The sequence below is a fragment of the Sebastes umbrosus genome, chromosome 19, assembly GCF_015220745.1.
Source record: "Sebastes umbrosus isolate fSebUmb1 chromosome 19, fSebUmb1.pri, whole genome shotgun sequence".
In the NCBI taxonomy this organism is placed as follows: domain Eukaryota; kingdom Metazoa; phylum Chordata; class Actinopteri; order Perciformes; family Sebastidae; genus Sebastes; species Sebastes umbrosus.
Window position 1 is genome coordinate 23,932,309 of NC_051287.1, and position 27,742 is coordinate 23,960,050.

Below are 27,742 nucleotides of genomic sequence, written 5' to 3' on the forward strand. Positions count from 1 at the left end.
GAAAGTCACATGAACTTAAAGAGGACACAACATGCCCATTTTCAGGGTTCATACTTGTGTTTTGGGTTTCTACTTGAACATGTTTCTGTGCTTTAATGTTCAAAAAACATTTTAGTTTTCTCATAAGGTCTGTCTGAATATACCTGTATCCAACCTCTGTCTGAAATGCTCCGTTTTAGCGCCAAAAAAATGGTGCCTTCAAATGGATATCGTGAGTTTTCCAACATGGCAAGTCATGTATACAATATGCTTGGCATTTAAGTGAATAAGTTGTGAGAACACCGCTGCTAAGCAACGTCAATATTAGCGTGACTGTCGGCGTCTAGAAGCCACAGAGGCTAACAATTTAGCAAGCTAGCAAACGGGTAATATAATGCAGGAAATGCAAAGGCATAATGACAGATAAAGGCCGTTGGGAATATCAACATTGCAAAGGAAGTTCTCAAGCTGTGGGCACTATATTCTAATGAGCCTGCATGTGACATAGGAAGGGGAGCCACATCTGAATGGCATGTTGAATCACATGTTTTCTGATCTAGGCAGCTCACAAAGAAACAGACTGGGTTGTCTCATTTGACAGTTGTGGGTTGGTAGACACTCCAGATACCCAGATGTACTGTATGTGCACAAGCACTTGAAAAAGTCAGCTTTTCATGATATGTCCCCTTTAAGTGTGTATTGGTGTGAAACTGCCGAGGTAGGGACATCAGGATAGGCTGTAAGTAGCTGATAAGTGCTGCTGCAGGCCCTCTCCTCTGTTCAGGGATGGCTCTTCATGTTTGACATATATTCTATCCTTCACTCCTCTTTCAAACTATCTGCCTCATCATCACCTGTCAGCCGTCGTCTCTTCCCTTTTTCGGGGCAGTTTCCCCACTGCCTGGGAAAAAGATGAGACAGGCGTGCTGTGAGCCCCAGCCTGGACAAGATGTTCTAATGCCATTCAGCACCAGGGACAGCGACCACTCCCACACTCCCATCCGGGGTGAGTGCCGGGGGGGATCGATACTGGATCAATGCTCTCTGGATAATTTGACAAGTGCTCTCAGCTCTGTGTGCCCCAACCTGTGCTTTGTATCTTGATTACTGATTAAGTGGATGCCCCCGAGACCTGACCTGCAGTGGAAGGATTCAACGGCGACTTGGATTCAAGCACTTGTAAGCCCGGCAATTGCCCTATTATCTCCTCATCTCTTGCTCCCTGTGATTTCTGTACCTCCGCTGGTCAAGTTGTCCCTGAGCTTCGCAGACGGGGAAATTCTTCCCGCATTTTAAATGATCTTTGTTTTTGGGTCAGTAATTGGGCACTGCTTTTCGCTTCACCGGTGACTTTTGAGTCCTAAAATGTGCTGTTTGTGGACAGGGCCGGCTTAAGGCATATAGGCCATATAGGCCATAGAGGCGCGCACGCACGCACGCAGGCTTATTGAACAAACAAATGTATGAGTTATCTTTACACTTAAAAACACACGTCCCCTTAAAATAACCTAATTTATTGTCATTGAATAAGAGTGCATTTATGTTTCTAGTAAAACAATACACCATCATTGTGATATGTCTTGATACACCTTACAGTGAAGGTGTCAGTAAATAAATATATAAACATAATAAATAAGGTTTAATGATCTTTAATCACAACAGTTCTAATCGGTCAGGAATAGACGTGGTTTTAAATATTAATAGCTATTTCCAGACTGTGTGAGCTAATACAGACAAGAAACCTGATTCTTCAGTCAGGCAGGTAAACTCATTAAAATTAGCAATAATTAAGATTAGTGTATATGATGGAAGAGAGTGTGCAAAACACTTTTCTTTGTACTCTATTTTTGCACTTTATAAAAGTTCACTGAATCAGCAGAACTTCAGTCTGAGTTGAATATTTACAGCAAATGATGAGAGAAATGAGCAGAAATGAATGATTATTTATATTATTATTTATTGTATTTAATTAGATGTTCATTATTATGCACTGATTGTGGGAGAACTGGATCGCCCAGATCGAACCCGTGCGTAACGCAACAGTAGACAACACTGACTACTGAGGTGGCACTGAGAGCTCAAGCCCTCGTATTCATTCAGAAGATGAATGACACATTGAAGACATTTTTTATCTATAGAATAAGTCCAATTATTCACTATATGTGGGATAAACCGTAGCCCCCGGAGAAAACCCATAAACCACCTTACCACCTCGTCATGGCGGTGAGCATAGAAGAGAAGCACCTGCACATGCAGGACCTCTGTCTCGGTGGCGCCATCAGGTGACCTTTGACGGCGGAGGCGATACGCTCTCCGACTGCCGGTTGACCCCCTTTCAAGGACACCAGCACCCACATCGCATTGCCCCACGTCTTAATCAGGTCCCGGTAAATGGCCTTTTCGAGGTTTTCCAATGTTTCTGGGCTGGAATCGAAATCGAGACCCTCGACTTCGGCCCACGTTTGTTCAAAAAAGCGCTGGATGATGTCATGGACGTTTGAAAGGGTCCAGGTCACTTTTGCCTTCTTGAAGATCCGCGTGACAAGCCTCTCCAAAAGCACCTCGACGCAGTTTTTTCTTTTGTTCGTTCCGCGCTCGCCGTGCAGAGTCATCACGACTCTTCGTCACGGATACCGGGGCAGGCGGTGCAGTGATTGCCAAAGGTTTCTTGGCCCTGGGCTTAGTGCCCAGTATGGCGTGTCTCATATTGTTGACGAGGTCGTCGGACTGAAAGATCTGCCACCATCTGGCCAGACACAGGAAACCGAGCACCTTCCGCTGCAAGTCGGCGCGCATGTTGGCACGTAACACCGGCTCGGGGATGATCTCTGGCCCGTGTGTGATGTGCGTGTAGAGGAGATCACTTAAGACCTTTGTGAACTCCAAGACTCGACCAGGGGGAATGTTTATGACTGGAGCGCCGAGTCCCAGAAGATCGCGGTTTTCTGGTTGTTTCATCAGCTCGTTAATCTTCTTTGTGAGAGACTTTGCCGACTCTCGGCTGTGAACTTTGGAGCCCCGGTGGAATCTTTTCCTCATCTGTGCCACGATGCGATGGATGCACGTTTTGGCAAAGCACTTTGCCAAAAGCTTCTTAATTTTGCTTCCGATGCTTTTCTTGGAGCGTTTGCTCTTCTGCGCCGACGGAGTCGGTCTTACAGCATCTTCGGCGATACTCCGAGCGATTTCTTCCGCGACGTCTTCAATCTCCCGAGAGTTTTGAGACTGCAGCAGCATGTACTCGGAGTCCGGCACGTCAACCAAGAGAGGTTCGGTGATGTCGTTCAACTGCTTCTTGATGATGATTGTGACATACATGATGTCTTTCATCTCAATCATGACGTCCGACGAAGGCGTCGCCGCATGGCGGTCTTCGGCATCTGAGGGTTCCGGTTCCACATCTGATTGTTCGCAGATGGTCCTCTGCTTGCGTGGTCGAGGCGAGAACACCGACTTCATCTTGCCGATGAACGCCTGGCACATTTTGCAGGCGTGCAGAATCATGTTGTTGAGTCTGCTGGGAGGAGTGAGGCGCTGAACTATGCCCTCGGGGCTGGAGAGGGCACTTCGGACGCTCTCCGAAACCTCTTCAGAGATCAATGTCGTCAAGCTTTTGGAGCTCAGACACTGAACCGAGACGTCGACGCCCAGAGCTTCGGCAAAACCCTGAGAGATGGCGTCGCCCAGATTGATTTGGACGTCGTCCTCAGACGCCAGGGTCCTGCTCCCGAGAGATTTCAGGAAAGCTTTTGTCAAGGCCGCTGTCATGTCCAACAGCAACTCTCCCATCATGGTCATAGTGGCGTCGTCGGGGCTGCCGGATTTCAAAAATCCCCACTGATCCGCTGTCATCCCCTTAAAGAAGGAATTGAGCAGCTTGGAAACAACGCGACGGACGTTGAACTCGGGCATGATGGCTTCTGGCTGGGAAGTTCTTGATGATACCATGATGCTGATTTACAGTCAATTCTTGTCGATGCTTCGTGGTTTTTGGAGAGAAATTCACTGCTTCTCTCAGTAGATAGTCTGATGAGTGAAAATAATCGTTAGTTGCAGCCCTAATTATTATTAACTAACATGTAAGCTGCATTTAAATGTTGAGGCTAATTTTAACTGCTTCATATACTGTTGGGAGGTTTATCTAAAGCAATGCATTCATAAAATTCATACCTCTTTCTCTTGAGACAACTGCTTCTCTCAGTCGATGTGTTTCGTCTGATCGAGTTTACAGATTCAACTACGGTTGTGTGATTCTGGGACTCTCTCCTGAATGTCACTCCTTTATGATGTTACCGCTCCTTTATGATGTCACAACTGATGTCACCACAACACACACCTGAACGCACGCACGCACGCACGCACGCACGCACATACATATAGACACATGTACACATTACATGGGATTTTACATGACACCATACGGAAAAACATTTTCAAACTACATTAGACATAAGTTGATTTTTTTTTTTTTTTACTTTACTCCCTTGATACTTTGCCTCGTGGACTGTCTGCTTTCCGGCTGGATACCTGTGCTGCGTGCACATTGATATCATGACGGGAAAAAGAAAGTAATTTTCTCTGAATGACAAAATGAATGTGCACGGGGAAAGCACCTGTGGTTGAAGCCGCCCTCCGATTCTGAATTTCACATATAGGGCACCAAAAGGGCTATAGAGCCGGCCGTGCTTGTGGACTGTAGGTGATCTGGCATGCAGCGGGTGAAGACGTGGATCAAATTGAGCCAATGGAAGAAAAAAAAAATCCCATGTTAAATCATAAATCAACTAAAATAATTACCAAAAGCCTCACTTGTATGTTATCCAATAGAGTGTCCTGATGGAATAGAAGTTTATCCTTTTAATCGAGGATGTGCGTGGAGTCCAAGATGAGGCTTACATTAAGGGATGATTAAATAGACATTAAGCTGTACTTTTTTGTATCTGGGGTGGACACGTTGGGATGCGATCCAATAGAACATTGGATCAGAAGAACATTGTGGGAGAATAAAACAAGGACCAGAATGTGGCCAAAATATATTGGCCGAGGCACTTTCTAGTAAATTATATTCAATTGTCACAAGTTGCCATATACCTCAGGATATTCCAGCTGGCATAAAGCATTATGGGATTAACATTTCTCATGTGATATTCAACAGTTTGTCTTATTGAGCTTATTTAGAGACATGTTGCCTCCTGTCGCAATGTGTTATTGTGCCTAATGTTGTAAGTTGGCAGCAAAGAATTGCAATACTGTATCATAATACTATCTAACAGAAGGTTGGGCACTGAAACCTGGTATTAAAACAGGCACCCGTGCTAAATTATTAAGGGCCTGAGTATTGATAAGCTCCGACGTTAACTGTTATTTTATCTGTACATTTTTTAGAGGCTGCGGTGGAGACGTGAACCAGGTGACGTGAAGATTACTCGAGTTACAACTCTTCGCTTGCTATCGTAAGGGAAATAAAAACTTTTCAAGTAAAAAGCCAGCACTTAAATATACACCTTCAACAAGCATAAACATTTAACATTTAGAAAAGTGATATTTCAATCTGCTCTCTCACTCACTGACACTATGTTTTACACTGGCACAGCATGCTAGCTCGGCCAATAGTGGATTGTTACAAACAAGCTAAAACCAAAAAAGCTGTATGCGGAAACTGTTTAGCTTAGTTTGCCACGTATCTTAAAATTTATGTAAACTTAGCTGCTAGCTGAGACAAAGCAGCCCCTTGTCTGTGTTCTTCATTCTTTCTAAACTGCAATCAGGAATAATATTCATTTATTTTACTTTTGTTTCCAATGATATATTATTGAGTTTATATCGTGACAACTGCTGTTGTTGCTCTAAAAACAAAATTTTGTTTTATCTAAAAAAATAAATAAATTCTATCCCTGTTCAGAATTTATTCTTTTTTCAAATAATATATTAAAACGCAATTATTTAGTAATAAAAAAAGAACCAATGAGAGTATCAATAAAGGACCGAAAAGATAAGGAGTATCGATAAAGAGTAGTGATAGTATTGATAACATCTTAATGAAACCCATTCCTACTACCAAACCAGACAGGATCCCACTGCATGCCAGAAATATCACCCTGCCTCCGGCAAAATGACCTGCCTACTTACTATCTCCCCGGTTATCTATTTTCTCATTCTTTGCATGTCCTTACTACAGGGACTTCTGGCTGATCCAAGGTCAAGGCTGAAAACTTGAGGTGACTAAGCTTCCGCTGTCGTTTCCCAACAGCCTCCCTGAATGCCTCAGAGAAGCTAAATCATTGCACAGTTTTTTTAGAAGACGTCTCTTCTATCTTTTCTCTTTATTTTCTCACTGTTGTGAACCACATTTTTCTAAAAGAGCTATATATAAAGTCGACTTCCATACTCTCTAGATGGTTCTAAATCTTTTTTGTTTGACCGTTCAAATTTTCTGGTGTGATGGTCTGCAGCTCTGAGAAATTATTAAGGTATTTCATCAAATCCAATACGTGTTTCTTTAATGTGATGGCTTTGGTGGAAATTCATCCTCCTTGTTCCAATGACTGAATATTTTATACATAATATAGTGTCTTTAAAAAAAAAAACTTTGGGTAAAATGTCCCCTCCTCCTCTTTTTCTGATTTATTCAATTCATGTTCCGTGGAAGGAAGGCAGGACCCTTTGATTGAAATGGACCTCCAGTGCCTACATTGGTATCTTTGCTTATTGTGTTGTCATTTATTGGAGTATCTTAGAGTGTTTCATATCCCTAGAATCTGTACAACCAAATCTAAAGGTTGTATACAGCCATAATATACATAATAATTGACAAAAGTATTCAAATTGACATAACAAAAAAAAATGTTTTCTCATTTAATTGTTACTTAACACAAAACACATTTATCCAACTGATTTCTAAATGTAAAAATATGAACAAAATATTTCTTAACACTCCATAAGTTATTTTTAGTTTTTGAGAAGGCGTTTTGATAGTTTTGTTATGTTCTGCTCTTAAGATAACTTAAAGAGGACCTATTATGTTAATTTTCAGGTTCATACTTGTACTTTGGTTTCTATTAGAACATGTTTACATATTTTAATGTTCGAAAAACACTTTATTTTTTTCATACCGGCTGTGCTGCAGCACCTCTTTTCACCCTCTGTCTGAAACACTCTGTTTGAGCTCCTGCATAATGCAAATCTGTTACTTGGTGACATCATCACGTTATGGAAGAAAAGGCAGGATTCCAAGTGAGGAGTCTGTGACAGTTCAGGAGCAGTGTTTCTGTGGGGGAGAGTAACTAACTTTGGCGTTGACTTCTGGCTTTGTAACTTTTGCAAACCTTTTACATGCACAAAAACGTGTGTATATACACCAAATATACAGGATTATGCAAACAATGCATCGGTGATCATCGCCTGCGGGAAGTTTGTTTTCGAAGGGTTAAGGAAGAGATATTTTTTCCGACTCTTTTGTTTCTGGTTTAGATTGCATTCAGTATTGTATATTTTTATTTTCTCATCGAGCAGTAATCCTCTAAAATCCCGAATTTCTTATTCTCTCATGCTATCATTTCTTAGCCAATGGTCTAATGATTTCAGTGCTTTTTATGTTTCTTGTAGCTGTAGTCAATTGTTGAAGCGAGATCAGATTACTTTTTTCTGTGCAGCCATTTATCGTTTTAATGTGGCTCCATCAATAATCATCTGAGACTATCTGCAAATTAGACCGCGCCGATCGATCCGAACGCTGCTGAAATCACCTGCAGCGTCACGCATCATTACGGAGATGCTGTCTCTTAAACTTTCCTACTTAATTCAACTTGCAATATATCCCGTGTTCACATCATGGTCCACATCATATTTGGTCTATCATATTCTGAAACACTCCTGTCCTATTACCTTAAAACGAAGTTCAATCTGGATTCTTGTCAGGGGTATTAGAAACTGTCTGATTTTGCCATTATAAAACACATTTCTTTATATCACACTCCTATTCGCCTCTTGCTCTCCCCCTTATCTTCTCATTCATACTCCTGTTTTTTTCTTTATACTTGCTGTTCATTTTTCTCTCCTTCATTTAATCTCATTTCAGTCTTTCTTTGTAATTCTATGCCTCTGTATTCCCTATCTGATGTGCTTGCTCTCTCAGTTCAATTTCTTCATTTAAACCTATTTCATTCTCTCTTTGTAATTCTCTTCCTATCTCTTTTGCACCTTCATGTAGTTGATCACAATCCCCCCCCTCCCTCCTCTGTGTAATTGGGCTATCGGCTGTGGAGTGTGACTGTGTCTCGGTGATTAAATAATCAAACAGTTCTCTGTATAATGCCTCCCGTCTGTATTTATATTCTAAGTGTATTATTATGTTCAAGCGAACAAGAGGAGGAGAAGGAATAGGAGAGGTTGGGGGGGTGGGGTTAGGGGGCGTGGTACTAGGCGGGGCACTCATCAAAGTCATATAGGATTACTGATGAATGCAGAGCTTTATGTTTCCTCTAAGGGTTATTCTGACACTGTTGCTGTGTGATAATCAGCTGAACACATTTTCACTCCCAACTTGTCAAATACCGCAGCTTGGTCAGTGGCCCTATGTGCTCTATGTACCCTTCTAGTGTCAGTTTTCAATCGTTACATGCATAGTGTCTTTTTTCCAAATAAACTTCCAAGTTCACAATAAACGTGCAGTTTACGCTCATTACATGCATAAAATCTCTTTTCAAAATAAACTTCCCACGTAGGTTTACATCGTTTTTAGTAGAGATGCACAGATACCACTTTTTTCAGACCGAGTACAAGTACAAGTACTTTTACATTTGGGTACTCGCCGATACAAAGTACCGATACGAGTACAGATACGAGTTCTTCTCTGTGCCAAGAGACCCTCGTTAACAGCCAGCTGGAGGGTGTGAGCGACATCAATAGATCACAACATGCAAGGCTAATAAGTAGGGCTGTGACTTAATTTGAAATTTTTAACTACCATTTTAACATGGACAAAAAGTGAAATATCCTTTATGTAATGGTCTGTCCAATTTCACTCCGTCATCAACTGCTAATCTACTTGCATTGTCAGTAAACCTGGCAATCACTGTTCTCTTTCTTAACAAAAAAATGGAGACAACACAAGTCATGTATAACAGATCAGATCATGACACCAAACTGTCTCAGAAGTGATGTGTGGAAGCATTTGGGATTTGACACCATAGATGATGTTGACATTGTGGAGAAAGGTAGAGCTGTTTGCAACTGCCTCACAGTAACATTACTGCAATAACAAATCTGAAGTCACCAAGCATTAACAGAATTACATCAATTCTACAACATGGTTTGGAATTAAACTTTCTGGGTTATGTTACAATTAATGTTAGTTCTTATTGGTTTAAACTTAAGACACTTTAAAAGGTCACTGACTCAAAGCAACTTGTAAACTGTTATTAGGGCTGTCAATCGATTAAAATACTGATCACGATTGTCCATGATTAATCATGAATAATCGCAAATTAATCGCACATTTTGTATCTGAAAAATCAAGTCTTCGAAATGTACCTTAAAGGGAGATTTGTCAAGTATTTAATACTCTTATCAACATGGGAGTGGGAAAATATGCTTACTTTATGCAAATATATGTATATATTTATTATTGGAAATCAATTAACAACAAAAAAACAATGACAAATATTGTCCAGAAACCCTCACAGGTACTGCATTTAGCATAAAAATATGCTCAAATGATATCATGGCAAACTGCAGCCCAACAGGCAACAACAGCTGTCAGTGTGTCAGTGTGCTGACTTGACTATGACTTGCCCCAAACTGCATGTGATTATCATAAAGTGGGCATGTCTGTAAAGGGGAGACTCGTGGGTACCCATAGAACCCATTTTTATTCACATATCTTGAGGTCAGAGGTCAAGGGACCCCTTTTTTAGTGGCGTTAAACAAATTTTGTGAACGCGTTATCATCACGTTAACTTTGACAGCCCTAAAATGTATATTTCACTCAGAATCAAGGAATCTCTCACTAATAATACCCTATTAAAAAAGCCAAATGAACTGTGGAAATGACAAACGTTGTACTGTTTCCCGATGCAATGACAGATATGAAATTTTACCATTGAAATAAAAAAAGTAATATCCAAAATATGAATGATCAGCATGGGAAACATATTTCGGAGTGTCTAATAATAGACCTGGCAATCGCCATTTCTTTGATTGAATGATTAAATTGAAGTGACATTTGAATAGAGCATGGATTGATATGGTCCCCTGGGAAATCATCAACTCCTACACCATCCGCAGTATCCCCCAGGGAGGAGGGGATGACCCTTACATGACGATAACACTGTCAAACATTAACCGCTTCCCAAGCATGTAACGTGTTGCCTTAAATCAAGATCATTTAATTATAGTACCCCCTGGATCCTGGCCATGCACAGCCATCTCCTCAAGTGAAAAAAAAAATGAGAAAAAGGCCACATACTGCGATTGAGGTGTTAGACCCAAAGTACTTGGTGGTGAATAATTTATTCACATTTTAAGAGAAGGCTTTTAGATTCTTCGGTTTTATTTCAGAAAGAAAACCATTTCCACATGTGTTCAGATGAGATCAGTTTTAGTACCAGTAATAACTGTTATGTTCCCCCCATGCTCAGGTCAAATCTTCCCATTCCACCTGAACACATGCAGTACATATTGCAACTGGTCAAACCACTACTCATTGTTCTCCATCAGGGTCTGAAATTAACTTTTTTCACTGCCTGCCACTGTGGCAGACAACTTTTTTTTTTGTCTGCCACTCAGAAATTTTATCTGCCACTTTTGAAATCTCTGCGCTAAATTAAGGAAAACCATTTTAGATTTGATGTCATTCAATGTTCGATATACTTTACATATAAAACAATATATGCATGGCACATTAGTGTTCGAATGACACCATACAGTAACTTCCGGGGAGCCCTATTTTTTGGGGGAGGTAGAGTACTGTACTGTACTTTGTTATTGTCATCTATAGTGGTTATTTGCATAAAAACATACAATTCAAATGATTATGATTATTTAAATATTTGCTTTGATTAAAAAAAGCTTGGTAAGTTGTTACCAATTGCGTAATTCCCTCTTTAATATTTATTTTATATTGATGTGAAAACATCTCCGTCAAACAAATGGATTTATTCAAGTTTCTCGCCAAAAACTTAATTTACGAGATTACATTTGAACGCATCATGATAACGTTGTAATTTAACATCACCCAATAGTCATTTTGCTGAGCAAAGCATGAACATCTCAAAATATTAACTCAATGGCACCTCCGTTAACGTTACCAACGAAGCGCACCAGAGGTTGAACCGCACCAGAGTTCGATTAAAGTGGACTAAATGTTCACGAGCCAACATTTAGTCCGCTTTTACTGCACCAGAGTTTAAAGCGGACAAAAAGTTGGCCTGTGAAAGCCCCCTTAATCTGCAGAGAACATGTTATGGTATGTAGAGGAGAAAGGTAGAGAAGTGGTAGCTAATAACTGATTGCTGAGAGATAGAGAGATTATTTCGTGTCCTTCCCATTTAGCCTCTCAATACTTGAGGTACCTTTAACCACAGGAGATTACTACTTCTAAGAGTAATGCCTGAGGTCGCACCACTTTTTCATCTTTTTTTGTAGAGGGCCAGATGTGGCGCTTGAAGTTTCTTTTCATGTGCTCCACTCAGCATAAAGTGAAACTCAAGGTCACACAAAGGAATTGGTGATTATAACTCCAGCAGGTTAAGAAAGAAGCTCCTTTTAAAGCTTCAGCTTTTTTGAAACACCACCATGCATGGGTTTATTGTGCTGCTCTGGAGTTGAGGTATAGAAGTGATGTCTTCTTTGAGACTGGCCAGTCATCTCTAACATATTTGCTTTTTTTTTTTATTGTGATGCCAAAAAGCTGCGGTGCTTGATAGACCAGAGAAATCCAAACAGCATAACAAGCACACGTCAGATTCACTCAGCGAAACACTGCTGTCACTTTCATTGTTATTTCACATTCTGATATTTTGAGGAAGCCAAACACCACACGAGGCACATCTATAAATAATGTGGGAAAAATACAGATTAGTTGAGAGTTGTTTTTGATTTTTTTGCTAAATTCGTTTGATGAAGCTTTCAGTCCACGCCAACAATATTTGTTTGCCTCTCACTGCCAGCATCAAAGCATCAACCCTTATCATCGTGTCATACGCTCACTGTCATTATTCATTCACATAAGTGACAGCTTGCCATTTTGTTTCCATAACAATGGGAAGGGCATAAACTAACTACTTCATAGTGTCACAGCTGTTACCCAAGATGCTGAGTTTCATCATTTTTAGTGTACTGACCAGCAGCTAGGAAATAAAAGTGTACCAAGTATACCTGTATAAAGTAAATGCCTATGAAGTATACTTTCAGTTCAGACTATATATTTTTAATCCACAGTTCATATGCAATGTATATTCTTCTCCAAATTGTACAGCCCACACAATCCACTATTTGAACAAGGGATGCAGTTGGAAGTTGTAATGGAAAAAGATGGCAGAACTGTTGTGGGAGGTTGTGTGGAGGAATGCATTTTCTTTGACTCAGCTACTGTGAAATTTGTAAAAATGTTCCACAAAGGAACGTGTGATACTAATGACTGGACTGCTTGATCTCAGTGTGTTCCAGTTATAAACTTTCATATTTCAAATTTCATATCCTACATTTGTTGGCCACTTGGGGGCAGCAAGAAACAAGCTGTTAACACAATAGTGACATGTTATCACCTTTTTAAGTTGACATAGCTAATGTGTTCGCCCTGTTAATGCATCCAACAGATACGCCGCAACATTTGCATTCATTTGGAGTTGATTTTTTTTTTAAGCCACCTGATAAATGTAAGTCCATCTGGTAATGTAATATTCACTGTCCTTTTTGTTTAGCTTTTGTTCTCCACCAAAAGTGTTTTTGTTGCTGAAAACAGCTGCCGCACCACTGATGAGTGAGTTGAGAGGAACCAAAAACATGAGCTGAAAGCAGGCTTGCCGCGCTAGTCGGTGTTACCGGTGTCAAACGATGTTCTGGGATATACCGATTACATTACTAGCCCATCGCCCCCACCGTCGTTTTCCTTTTCGATGAAATAAAACCCATTTAGTTCATTTTTGCATATCAGCGCCGGGTTATCAATACAGATTTGGACGACGGACGCTACAAACTGAAAGTGAAAGTAGCACGTAGGCCTGCAGGATATGAGGAGAATCTGCTATTTGCGATATCATTGTTCAATATTGCGATGGCGACATGACCTGCGATAAATAAACAGATATTAAAGTGTGCATATTAGCTATACTTACGTCAGCTTGGTTGTTTTTAAATTCAGAACCGGACTAGAATTGAATATTTTAAATATAACAAGAACTTTAAGTTACGAGGCAAACTAAGCTAAACAGTTAGACTACATACATGTCCCTTTTGTTTTAGTTTGTGTAGCCAAGGGTTACGTTGCGTATATACGTTATGATAATAACATGGAGGCCCCGTAGTCTGTAGTGTTGCGATGTGTTTATTGGGAATGTTCATATCGCAATGACGATGAAAATACGATTTATCGGTAGTAGCAGGAGTCAGATGTCACACACGGGACGAGAGATAATTAACAGATAAGGCGATGGTGGAGGATTTGGTGTCAAAGCAAAAAGCAAAAGCTCCTAATTGGTAATATTTCAGATTTAAACCCAATGCTATAAGGGAACCATAATGTTAATGAGGCAATCGGTGTGGGGAGGACGGAGCGGTCACAGCTGGTGTGTGCGACGCAGCGGCGCCGGGTGGAAACCTGCGGCCCCCGCAGTGATAGCTCGACCGTAGATGCCAGACACACAGCCACCCGACAGTAAAGATCAAAGTAAGCACTCTACATATATTGACGTCATCTTTTCCTGTAAAATGTCCGGTGTAATCTGTAACACCAGTGTTGTCACAAGTTTATTAACCGGTGGGAAACTTTCATCACCGTGACATCCCTAAAATATTCTCTGCAGAGTTATGGAACTGCAGAGTTGGTTGATGATTCTCTGCGGGTTCATCACTACAAGCGTACCCTTTCACACACACTCACACACACACACACACACACACACGTAGTAGAAATATTATTCTGTATCTGCTTGTCCCAACACTTCCTCGCAGCTACGATGCAGATACTGAGTGAAATATTCACACACATTTCTTTGGTAGCATCATTAAAAATGAATGGAATTGTTCTTGATGTCTGGTGCAACATTTCTACACAGTCCACATCATGTCGAAATCAAAGTTTCACACACATAAATTGCAAATATCTGCTGCATCAGTCTGTCTGTCTGTCTGTCATCTTATCCATCAGACCTTTTGTCCTTCTCTCTGGTGCCTCTCTGTCTGTGTGCCTGTGTCCGTCCGTCTGTATGACACAGTCTGTCAGCTGGTCAGTGCCTTAATGGCGGCCCCTGTCACATCAGTCTTGGTTAAAGTTATTTGGTCCCTCTCCGTCTGTCAACTGGTTGTTGTCATCTTCAACTGTCTTCTGGGAATGTTTTCTTGACCTGTCTTTGAATAGCTCGCACTAGTACACTTTCTCCTGAGGACGGCCATGACATCTGATGGCGATGTTCCTGAAAGTTGTCTTATTGCAGTGTCTGGAATGGTGAAAGAAGTGGAATGGATAGAAACAATGCCTCATAGGGAAAAACAAACTGATTCACATATTCTGTGTATCGCTTTTTATTTATTTTTTTATGATTTTGAAATCACATTTTTTATGCCAGAATCAATATATTTGCTCCATTTAAGTCTGTGCAAAAGAAGAAGGAAGTTACCGCTTTTATTGTTGTAGTCTGAGTAATGTGACGTCGGATTCGAACCCGGGCCACCGCGGTTGGGACTGAGCCCTGTTATATGGGCGCCCGCTCTACCAACCGAGCTAACCAGGCGCCCCGATTGGATTATATTCACCAGAAGTATTAAATATTACACATCCCTCATTAATTAAAAAGAAAATGCCACTAATTTCTGAGGGGGGAAATGTCTTTATTCTTTGATTTTTGGGTTGCTGGAAATAAAATTGATAAAAATTGCCAGACAATGACTGATATATTTGACTTCAGCACATGTCTGACTACATACATGCTGAAAATCAAACATTTTTACTGTACATGGTCTAGTGTAAAAAGTTAACAAAAATCGCATAAATCGTAATATCGAATTACAATACTTAAAAATTGCAATACATATGTAATCGGTACCCAAGTATCGTGATAGTATAAAATCGGGAGATGGGTGTATCTAGTAGTTGGTTGCAATTTTGGTGTCAAGATTGACTTCTTTTTATCCTTGTTCTGTTATGTTTTCATCATTATAATTGGTGGATGCACACCAACATAAACCTCTTTTATGTATGTTTTGCTTGTCCATCTTACTATCATCATATATTCAATCAGTAGACACATCTAAATGCCCATAAAAAGTACAATTTTAATCTGATTATGAGCAAAGATTATGTGACTTTTACAGCATAAAATCATCCACAACAGCTTGCATATATGACGGCCTTCCCTTTCAGTTGATTAACTCTCTTTACAGCCATCTGAAGTCAGCAGGTAAACTCCATCTGCAGCCTCAGTGCCGCACATAACGCATGCTAGTTCCACAGTGGTCACCTTAATTAAATCTGGAACCACCACCACCAGGTTGTCATATTAAAAAAAAAAAAAAAAAAGTCTGCTTTCTTATGACCATTACACTGATTGGTCGGGATTCATTATTCTGAGCAGCGTCCCGTGCAATTAACTCAACGGGAGTGTTGAAGGTCCTCAGGACACACACGCGGTTTACACTTTTCAGAGCGTAAATGTTATGCAATTACAACAATTTAAAGTTCTCTCTCACCGCTACATAACTAAACTCCCTCGAGACTTATTGTTTCACTAATTCTCTCTCAGCTCTTTAACATAACAGCCTGATAGTGGGGTGCCACAGCTGAGAGAGAGAGTGTGTCATCCACTTTGTTCCAACTGGGCTGGTAAAAGCATCTGCTGAAGAATTGCATTTTTAAGTACATTAAAAGGGAAGACTTGTGGCTGCGATTAACAACGTGGTGTGTTAGAGTAAAAAAAAACACGGCTGTGCTTTAAACAGACAATCATCTCATCCCCAGTTTTGACAGTGGTGACATTATCATTACATTTAGGCAAATATAATTGAACGGATTACTTCGGTTAAAAAAAAAAAAACAAGCCCACGTAACTGTGTCTGGATTCATGAAATTATCCCTCTATTGTAACTGGAAGTGTAAATACAGTTTAGAATCATTCCTCGTGAATATCTTACTCTACTTTTATGCTCAGTGTTGCCAGGTTTTAAGTGATAATGAACATAGTAAATTGACAGTTAAGAAGAGGAGAGAAAAGGAAACTGTTAATTGAAATGAAACTTGTCAAAACACCAGAGTAGTAAAAAGGGATGCTACCCTCGTTAACCAATTATTAACCGCTAACCGACAAGATTAGTGTGTCGCATGCAGCGGTGCACCAGCGGTGGCGTTGTAGCTGTAGCAGTGTGTGAACAGTTTATTTCTTGGTGAATAAATGCTACAACTCTTCAGCTCAAGACCCGAGCCGACTTCCTGTATCTTGCAACGCCAGCTCAGAGTCTCTTAAGGTGGGCTGTTAAGTGACAAACCGCTCCTTTGAGTTTTGCTCAACTTTTTAATTAATTATTAATATTTCCTTTAACCATTTAACTGAAATTCTTAATGTTGGTAACGGTTAATTGTTAACATCCCCAGTAGTGATTAAATATTCTTACGAATTACCATACACGTGTTTTGACAAGTTTCATTTCGTTCCACTGGCATGTTATCACAGGTGTAATGGCGGGTTTCTCTATTTTGTATATAGTTTTTCTTTTTTTTCCTTAGAGTGTTTTTATTTCTTTGTGGGTTGTATCCAAGTGCAGATTTGAGGACATCATCTTGTGCTTTGGGAAATAATGATCAACATTTTTCACCATTTTCTGACATTTTAAAGACCAAACAGCTAATCGATTTATCGAAAAGCTCATCAACATTAATTAATCGACAATGAAAATTAGAGACGCACCGGTCTGACTTTTTTATGACATGTAATTGAAACTACTGTTGTTACTGTTGCCTTAGAACAGAAGAAAAGCTGCAAACACAACAGAAACGTGGCATATAAATGTATTATTGCAAGTTATACAGTGTGCTGGAGTCTGTTTGCAACTTTTGCCTTAGAATATTTGTCATCAGCACTCCATGTCGAGGCTAGGTTTCTCCATTGTTGTATTGTTTCCTCGCCTTTCCGTTCTTTCCTCTTCCTCTCTTTTCACTCCTTTCTTTGTCCTGGCCATGACCATTTGTGCTCGTTCTCTTTTACTCTCCTATTTCACCTTGTGTATCGACTGTGTTGCAAAGTATATAATGATGTCGCTGTTGAATTATGAGCGTGAATTAAGCTATAAACCATGTACTTGCCAGTAAATAGACCCTCTAAATCATCAGAAGAAAAGCTAACTGCTGTGCATTCTGTTGCAGTGACTTTAAGACCTTAATTTCATGAATGCAGTTACTTGCCTCTCATCAATATCACATAGGCCAAGACGCGATAAGCTATGTGGAACCAGAATATGAAAGGCTCTGCAATCCTCATTAAGACCTGAGAGGGAAATTGTTTTTGTCAGCATGAGAGGAAATAACCTAAGCTCTCTACTAAATGTGCTGTAATATTGTAATGGAATGTATGCGGCGAGAGTTCATTTCTGGTCTGCGGCAGGAGAGATGGATGTGATGGAGCAGGATTGAAAGAGGCACCATACTGATCGCTCAGTGTAGTGGCTGATTGTGCCGTCCCTGTGAATGCAGTTATCCGAATTGTTGAGCTAATTTATTTATTACTATAAGAAGTGGATGTAGTCACCATTATGTCATCAACTGGCTTGTGGACTGCCGTTTTGAAGCCTTAAGTTCGTCACTTTGGCCATAGCCATCTTGGTTTTTTTTGCAACCAGTAGTGACACGAAAGGGTGGAGCTAAGTACAACCGAACTCTGAACAAGACATTTTTTAGGCGACCAAAAATGTTACAATTAACTTTCATGAACTGAAAACACACTGCGAAAGGGCTAAAGTTCTAAAACGAAAACACGGAAAACTCCAAAAACTGGACAACGCCGTGGTAGCAACCTGTCAATCACAAGGTAGCCACGCCCAAAAGCATACAGTGCATTCTCTTCTATTTTACTCTAAATGGGACCATAATTTACTAAATGAACTCTATGCTGTATTGAAGTAACCCAGTCGCCAGAAAAAATGTTGTCAATGTATGTTTCTGCAAACCACGGTTACTGTATGTTGAATGACGATATTTCCTAACCAAAAATACGTTTCATAAATACCTTGTATCAAACTTGCAGAGACGCAATGCCACGTGGTTAACGTTGTGAAACGGTTGGTAAGGCTTAGGCGACTTGGTCACAGTTATAAAAAAGTTATGGTTTGTGTTCAAATAATAATGTAAAAACATAACGCAATAAAAAACGTAGTTAGGTTTAGGAAATAACTACATGGTTGGGCTTAAAACTAGTACATTTGTATCATGAAAATGACACTGAACGTTGTGAACACGGGACACGAGTGACAAGCAGCGGTTTCCTGAAAGTCTTTGTTTGTTGGACCCATCCACGCAATTTAATGCATAGTGTGCACTTATAATCCAAGGCATTGATTCTCAAACTATGGCACTCGCTCCAGTGGTATGCGAGCTCTCTCTAGTGGTACTCGGAGGAATCTTTGAAATATCTTTTAAAAAATTAATAAGAAAAAGGGCTGACCCATAAATCGTATTTTCATTGTCATCATATGAAGTTGCGCAATGAAGACATCGCAAAAGGCTGTCTGAAACGCGATGCATAACAAAAATCATTATATTTAGGGATGGTTAACGAAACTCGGTATTAAACTGGCCGCGGGGCTAAAGCTGCAGCCTCTTCCTGCTGCTCTGTCGGAGCTCTCCACACACATGAACATCTCTCTCTGAAATGACCTGTGATTGGTCAAAGTCTTCCGACACGGGCTAGATTTTTTTAAACCTGAAAACAGATCGATGAGGAGGAGCAGAAGTCTAGTTTTCTCTCAGAACACTTGAATTATAATATGCTGAAAGGTTATTATGGAATTTTTGCCCAGTGGTGCCAAAAATATACTGCCTACTGCCGCTTTAAAGCCCAGACCTTTTGTGGATGATCTTGTGGTTGATTAAAATAACTAAAGCAGGTACAGCAAAGCAATCCAACATATTCTATTCATTCTATACACGTGGTTTGTCATGAAAGACTTACTGATCAGTTTCCATGTTAAATTACACAGACATAACCATCATTCACCAGTGTTAATGTAAAGCACATGAGCACATTTTGATTATATATATTTCCACTGACTATCACAGGGAAAACTGTTAGGCCGCCTTGAGTATGGGGAGGCATGTTTTATGCATTGTCTCCTGACATATTTGAATGATTATTTATTGACACAATTTGTAGGTGAACATGCTATTGGGAACTGGCCACGACTGGCTGAGGCAACAAATCTACAGGGGGAAAAGAATCTATCCACTCGCTCAGATATCCATTCATCAAGCTGTCTGAGAAGGAGTAAACAACAGAGCTGCACACCTCCTGAGCGGTCCTCCGTAAGGTCTGCTTGGTGGTTGCAGATGACAGTGGGGGCAAACCATTAGGTCCCTCTATGCTCCCTGTCAACGCTGAAAGTGACAGCACCCCATGGTTTCCTCGCCATTGGTTCACTCCCATATAACCTGAGTAAGGCAGCTGGCGTGAGCCGAAGCACCTTCAGCTTGGTTATTCATTCAGTTTGTGAATAAGTGCTTTGCAAGTGCACATAACTCTTCCTGGACATTCAAATAAATGTAAAAAACTGAATGTTTTAGTTAATACATTTGATTTGAGGATTTCTATTAAGATTTGTACATCATATTTGGTGCGTAATCTTAAATCTGAATACCTACTTAAATCTAAAAAAAAAACTTTGGCTTGGTCTACCTGAAAAGCCTTTAGAGGTGAGTATCGTTACTGTCAGTTGTGAATGTGCTTATTTTTTTCTGTGTGCAGGGAGAAATACACTTCAAGGAAACAAATTCCAATTTATGAAGAACCCAAGGACAGGAGCAAATATAAAAGCAATAAAAGATATCCAGGAGATAGGTCCTATCTGCAGTCATCACACTGCAAAGCATGCATCATGCTTTTGTCCTTGAGACATTTTTCCTCTCTCCACCCTCCCTCTAATGCTTACCCTATCATATGAAAAATGTGATTAAACTGTTCCGCGGCTGAAAAACTACAATGATTTCTTTTTTTTTTCCCAGAGCCATTATTTTTGAAGCTGCACATGTAGCTGCCCCGTTATCTACACATGGATTACACCTTCTGCTCTCAGTGTTTTATTTATTTATTCCTTTTTTTTTACCATGTTATCAGGGACCCGGGGAAAAGCCTTGGACATGGTTTCAACTGCTCAACATTTCAAGCACATACACTTTGTAATCAAATATAAGCTGACACAAATGGAAGATTAATTCAGATTAAATTGAGATAGAAAGCTTGGAAAGGCAAAACAAACAAGACGTTCATTCAAAGACATACAGCCCAGTGTTCAGAGCATGCCAAAGAGGGAACGCCTCAAAGAAAGACTCCGTGACCATGGTGATTTGATCCAGTTTGTGTATTGCACTTACAGAATTATTAAATTATTAGGGCTGTGAATTGATTAAAATATTTAATCTCAACAAATCACATGATTGTCCATAGTTAATTGCGATAGATCACAAATATTTAATACTCTATCAACATGGGAGTGGGCAAATATGTATCATAAAGTGGGCATGTCTGTAAAGGGGAGACTCGTGGGTACCCATGGAACCCATTTTCATTCTAATATCTGGAGGTCAGAAGTTAAGGGACCCCTTTGAAAATGAAGAATCGGGTATTCAACAAATCTGTGTAATAAATGCAGATCCCAGTGTTCTGATTGCATAAAAAAGTGTTTCCGTTTTACTCTGATTTTATGCATATTGTGGTGTGTTCTTCATATGACAGTTTTCCTAAAATTAGATTTAAAAGAAAAAATATGTTTCCTTTATGCAAATGTATGTATATATTTATTATTGGAAATCAATTAACAACACAAAACAATGACAATATTGTCCATAAACCCTCACAAGTACTGCATTTAGCATAAATAAATATGCTCAAATCATATCATGGCAAACTGCAGCCCAACAGGCAACAACAGCTGTCAGTGTGTCAGTGTGCTGACTTGACTATGACTTGCCCCAAACTGCATGTGATTATCATAAAGTGGGCATGTCTGTAAAGGGGAGACTCGTGGGTACCCATTGAACCCATTTCTATTCACATATCTGGAGGTCAGAAGTTAAGGGACCCCTTTGAAAATGTCCATGACAGTTTTTCCTCGCAAAAATTTTGCCAAGTTTGCAGCATTGTTTAACCTCCTTCATGACAAGCTGGTATTACATGGTTGGTACCGATGGATTCCTTCCCTTTAGTAGTTTCATATGATGCTAGTATCTCCACCTTAGCTACAAAACTGAGTCCGCTATGACCTCCTAAAGATTCATTAATGCGTTAAAGAAATTAGTGGCGTTAAAACAACTTAGCGTTGACGTGTTATTATTGCGTTAACTTTGACAGCACTATAAATTATGCAACAACACAAGCTGGCATTTTACATTTGTTGGGGGGAGATTTTTATGATACTGAGGTATTTTCCATTTTTTATTAATTTCACATTGCTCTGAAGCTGATATTTTGACATGGATACCATTTCCTAAACTACCTTTGTTATCGGGTACACAGATTTGTGGCCATTGCCTTGGGAAATGACGTGAAGAAAAAACATCTGCTTGCTAGTTATTTAGTCTACACGCAAGCATGCACATGCGCGAAAAATCAATGTCCTTGTATTTTTAAAAACATAATTTGGCTTGTGAACAAGCCACAGCAAAGATGTGTGTGAGGATTGTCATTTATTTCCCCTAGCGACAGTAAACATTCAAACAAACCCGTCATGGACTGAGACTGGAAGTCAGACAGAAGAAATGGAGGGAATGAGAAGTGGATGAAGGGAAAATGGGATTAGGGCTAGAGTTAAAGGATGGCGTGAGAGAGTGATGGATGGAGGGAGGAAGGATAAAAGGGAGGGGAAACAGCAAGGAAGGAAGGATCGGTGGGAGACAGAAATGGAGGGGTGGAATCAGGGACAGAAAGAGGCAGGAAGGATCAAGGAAAGAGCGAGAGATGAATGGCGTTATGGTGCTGTTGCCTTCCTGGCCTTAAGCTTTTATGATTGATGACATGTTTTTCTCTTCCTTTCTTGTGCCATGTCTGACCATCCAGTGTATAGGGTTGTGTTCAGAGACCGCCACAGGACACTACAGACTGTTGGGCATGGTTGAGAAAAGAAAAAAAAACGTCATTTTTTTTGACAAAATGGCAAAATTTGGGACAAAGTGTGGATTGATAAATTAAATTTGACTATAAAAACCCAACTGCCACCACTAAGCTAGTCCTACTGTTGTTTTTGAGACTTGTGTGTGTGCTCCGATTTGAAAAGCAAACCTAAGCAAAGTGTTGACTCCCAACCACTTAGGGGAAATTTGTTAGGTAACGTTACAAAGTGGATTATTGCCCCTGCACCCGAGGAGAAAATCCTATTTAAGCCTCTATCTGCTTATAGAATGCAGTAGCTGAGACAATGGCGGAGAGTCACAGTGTCATCAAAGTCAAATTTGAGTAAGGTCAATTTAAAAAGTGACTGTTTTTAACAACAAACACTGTAGCACCTAGGGGTGTTGAAAAATAGTGAAAATATAGAGTATCCCGATATTGTGTTTTGTGATACTGTATCAATTCTCAAAAACACTGTATTTTCAATTAATAGTTTACATGCAGAAATTAAATTCAGTCAATATCGTTTGCAAAGAGATATCATATCAACGTATGTGCCCTCTCAATGTAGTGATGTTTGATGTTACTGGGACTGTGATAAGTAAGGGATAATATACAGGAGGGATAATGTACAGCAAGCCGGTCATTGTTGCGAAATAAACCTCGACAGGGTGATGCCAGCTCTTGAAGGGCGTTATTTCACAAAAATGACCGGTTAGCTGTACGTTATCCTAATTATTACACAGCTACTTACTAAAGAAATCAGTAATTTAACACAAAAACGGTCCGCCAGAGTCCGACATCAGAACTGTGCCCATAGCAACGGTCTGCTCTAAAGAAATAACGGACCGTAGAACATCGTGATTGACCAATAAGACTCAGGTATTCAACAAATCTGTGTAATAAATGCAGATCCCAGTGTTCTGATTACATAAAAAAGATTTTCAGTTTTACTCTGATTTTATGCATATTGTGGTGTGTTCTTCATACTATGGTAGTTTTCCTAAAATTAGATTTAAAAGAAAAATCGCAATACATCACCTTACAGTATCTCAATAGTACCTAATAGTACCAGAGGGATAAGAAGCCATTATCCATATATATTAAAATCCATGCTAAAAGGTCATTTAGTGAGGAGAGATTTTTAAGTGAAGCACCAACGAGTTCATCTGCCTAATACCTCCGTAATTATTTCTATCTATCCATTTCCTACGGTTAATGAGCCATGTAGCGCCTCACACCTGGTCTTAGGTAGGCTGTAACCATGAGAGGATCTGAATAAAAATGTAATCCTTTCTCAACCTAATAATGCTGCATCCGGGATCTGCTGAGTGTGCATAGCGTCATCACCAACACGGTGGTTAATTTAAGACCCACTGCTTCATGTCATGCCACTCAATTATCCACCTGCTGGTTCTAAGTAGCCTCAGCTTTCACTTTTGCCTTGGCTTTAAATTATTTCTCACTTACAAACTAGAGCCTCGACACCAAAATAAAATCTATAGTAACACTTTATTGTAATGTTCCTATCCAACACGTGTTGTCTGATAGAAACTCCAAAAAAAGCGTGGATGGGAGTACATGTGTCAATGGTTCTAGACAAAAACAAAGGGGAAGTGACAGGAAGATACTGTACCAGCTTTGCTTCAGTAAGGTAGGAGGTTAACCCATAGGCTGTATATAAAGATTGATGACATGACAGCTCCCTATAAGAGAAGCCAAAACATCTTGATTGCCACCCTGGTGGCTAGCTGCAGTATAGGTCATAAATCCTGCCGCTTCCATTTTTGTGGATGGAACATGGGTCAAACTAAAAAGTCAAAGTAAATGTTAAATACATTTTTCCCAGAGATGGTTTCTGTCATTTTAAGTAGTTCTTATCACGCTGATGTATGTTCAAGTGTTCATTTTTCTGATTCGTTTGGCCTTTGGCTCTCTTTATTTCCCTTTTATAAATATTGGCCTTGTCAAACCAGACAACGATACAGCAGTCGGATATTTGTACCATATTCACATGCACACCACGCGCTAACCCTGCACCCCAGGTTTGGCTGACTTAAAATACTTTGAATCTGTGTCTGACCATTCAGACTACTAAGGGTTTTGTCTTGTCTGAACGTAGTAGTAACATTTCAAGTTAAATCCGTGTTAGGGCTGCCCAACTCTTAGTCGATAGGTCGACTAATCGGTCGTTTTGGTGTTATTCGACTAAGATTTCTTTAGTTGATAAGTTATTTTTTTCTGCTTTTTTCATGGTGAATGACTCCCGAGAAACGTATGAGCACATCTCTTGAGATTTAAAGTGGTGCTTTTGTGCGATTCTTTGTGGAGAAACTGAGTCGACTAAGAATGTCTTCGATCAAGCCCTGATCCGCGTATAGATAAAGGCCATTCACAAAGCACGTTTTGCCTGAAAGACGGTACCGAAGGTGAAGAGCTGTTGAAGGAATGCATCTTGGGAGTTTCTTTTGCAGATTACCTCAGACATGTTTGCTTTTCTCAGAAGTAAAGCTTTTAGGCAATTAAATGAAGCAGTTTCAGGGCCATAATTGATTTTATTTCCATCAGATGTATGTAGCTTACAAGTCAAACAGCACTAATGGATATAACAGATTTCCCGGTGTTGGCGGAATCATTGTTTGGACACGCGTCCATGTCATCGTCTGTCTAATTAGTGCAATTTCTCACTTAAGTTGGCAAGCGTGATGGACTGTCTTGAGCCATTTTTTCCTGCTCTTAATGTCAATTTCAATATTTTATCTGCACAAATAAATAGGAAATTTTATTTTAGAAACTAGCAATGGCGCTTATGGGTTTTGTCATTCTGGAGGGTTGTTCCCATGTGTGCATTCTGAATGATTAATGAAAATTAGATTTTCTTGATTGCTCAAAGTGTTGAAACGGGAGTGCACGGAAGTGTAAACCACAGCTCCTCACTGATATAAAAGCTCTAGTTTATTCCTACCTTAAGTTGTTATTAGAAATGTCCAAAGCTACGAACTGGTTTGGGCTTTCTGTAACTTTTTTTAGAATGGTTATTAATAAGGCCACACTCAGTTCAGCACCTCTTACACAAGATTAAGTATCATAAATATGACTGAGCAAATAATTATCTACCACTTTTTTTAGAGATCTCTTCACTATCCCCCTGGATAATGAAGAGATCTGTACTTTTGCTGAGAACAATACTTTATTTTTTCAGGAATTCACTCCCACACAGTTACACACACACCTGGAAGCTGCCCAGCGAAACCACAGTTTGTTCTGGTGCCCACTGAGCAGCTCAGCTGGAGCAATTGGGGGGTTAAAGGCATAGCTCAAGCGTACCTCAGTGGTGGTAATTAGGGAGCAGAAAGTGCTGTTCGTTCACTTTCCCCACCCAGATTTATCCTGCTGGTCTGGCGATCGAACTGGTGACCTTTAATGTAAAGGACAGTAAATGCTGCCATTTAAGCTTTGGATAGAGTGCACGATCTCGCGTGACTTTTGCAGCATATTCTTTATTTAGTTACCTTATAAAAGCTGAAGTAGGCGAGATTGGAGCAAATATGATTTAAAAAAGTTATTTTTATAAAACGTTCGCTATATTGTGACAGTAGTGCATGAAACAGGTAACCTGAAACCGGCATCTGCAAGATTCCACATACCGGAGGAAAACAAGCAGTAAGAGCTGATCATCTGCTATCCATCTGCTGTCTACGAGAGCCGACTGTCAATCACTCGCGAACTCCGACCAAACGGTCAAACTACGCAGCGCTGATCAAATATGAATCAATTTTATGTTACGTTAAATCCTATTTCTCTCCTGAAATGTTTTCAGAATCATCTTGTAGTGCACGGTTTAGCAGTAAAATTAGAAAGTTTGTGACGCCACCGCCATTGTGAAATCTGGCGAAGGAACGCAAAGTTCCGGTTACATGACCGGAGCACAGCCAATAGGAACGCTCTCTCGATTAAATTGACTTGTGATTGGTCAAAGTCTTCCGTCACGGGCTAGATTTTTTAAAGCCTGAAAACAGAGCCGTGAGGAGGTGCAGAAGTCTAGTTTTCTCTCAGAACACGTGAATTACAATATGCTGAAAGGTTATTATGGGCTTTTTTCCCAATGATGCCAAAAATATACTGCCTACTGCCACTTTAAAGCATGATGTATTAATATATCCTCTGCAGTCATGTTCTCTATTAGACTGAAGAGCACAATTGATGGCCCATGTTCATTAGGGGTGGGGGGAAAAAAAATCCATTCGCCTCTGTATCGTGATTTTGAAATAAATTTTTTAATGCCAGAATCTATATATTTGCTTCATGAGAGTATATGCAGAGGTAAAAGTATACCTGTGTGACTACATCCGGTTTTTAAAATGAGGTGTTAACAAAGGGAACGGTATATACAAAACACATATATAGAAATAAGATTGATTGGATTATATCAAACAGAAATATAAAACATATGTCCTTTATAAATAAAAAAAAATTAAAAATACCACTAATTTGTGAGGGAAATGTCTTTATTCTTTGGTTTTTGGGTTGCTGGAAAAGAAAATGCAATAAATAATCTCTGACTACATACGTTTTTACTATATTAATTTAGATGTTTTCCAAAGTAAAAGCCCCTAAAAGTGTATGATTCAACTTTTTCCCCACAGTGTAGTGTTAAAAATGTTAACAAAAATGGCATGGGTGGCTGGTTAGCTCAGTCGGTAGAGCGAGCGCCCATGTATCGCCAAGGCTCTGTCCCTTGCAGCGGTGGACCCGGGTTCGAATCCGACCTGTGGTCCTTTCCGCATGTCAATTCTCTCTCTCCCCCTTTCAACACTGTCCTATCAATAAAAATGCTTAAAAAAAAAAATGCCCACAAAAAAATAACATTTAAAAAAAAAAAAAAAAAAAAAAAAAAAGGCATAAATCATAATATCAAACCGCAATACATATTGAATCGGCTTCCGAGTATCGTGATAATATTGAATTGGGAGATAGGTGAATCGTCCCAGCCCTTATGTTCACCCATGTAAGACCTACGTCATTAGCACAGTCACAGTTAGGTATGTGTGGACCCTTTCACATCAAAGCCAGACAAGTCTTTTTTTTTATGTTAAGACGGCAAAGCCACAGAGGTAAATTGGAAAAGTCCTGCTCAGTATATAAAGCCAACTTTGTCATGCATATCCATTGTCAAATGTCTCATTTTCCATAAATAGACAAATGGGTATGTACTTGCATGCAGGATGGATGAAAAAGGAAAACAA

General features: G+C 39.8%; 2 protein-coding genes across 2 annotated transcripts in view; both read right to left on the reverse strand.

The window, feature by feature from the left end:
* The window catches only part of LOC119478316 (astrotactin-2-like), a 624,157-nt gene that overhangs the window by 569,492 nt on the left and 26,923 nt on the right, over nt 1-27,742 (reverse strand). The window lies entirely within an intron of this gene.
* Nucleotides 1,920-4,239, reverse strand: LOC119478318. Its single transcript, XM_037752986.1, has 2 exons — nt 4,150-4,239; nt 1,920-4,005 (listed from the first exon to the last, which is right to left on the reverse strand). Exon 2 carries the CDS (start codon nt 3,925-3,927, stop codon nt 2,467-2,469), a length of 1,461 nt encoding a protein of 486 aa, XP_037608914.1. The 5' UTR covers nt 3,928-4,005; nt 4,150-4,239; the 3' UTR covers nt 1,920-2,466.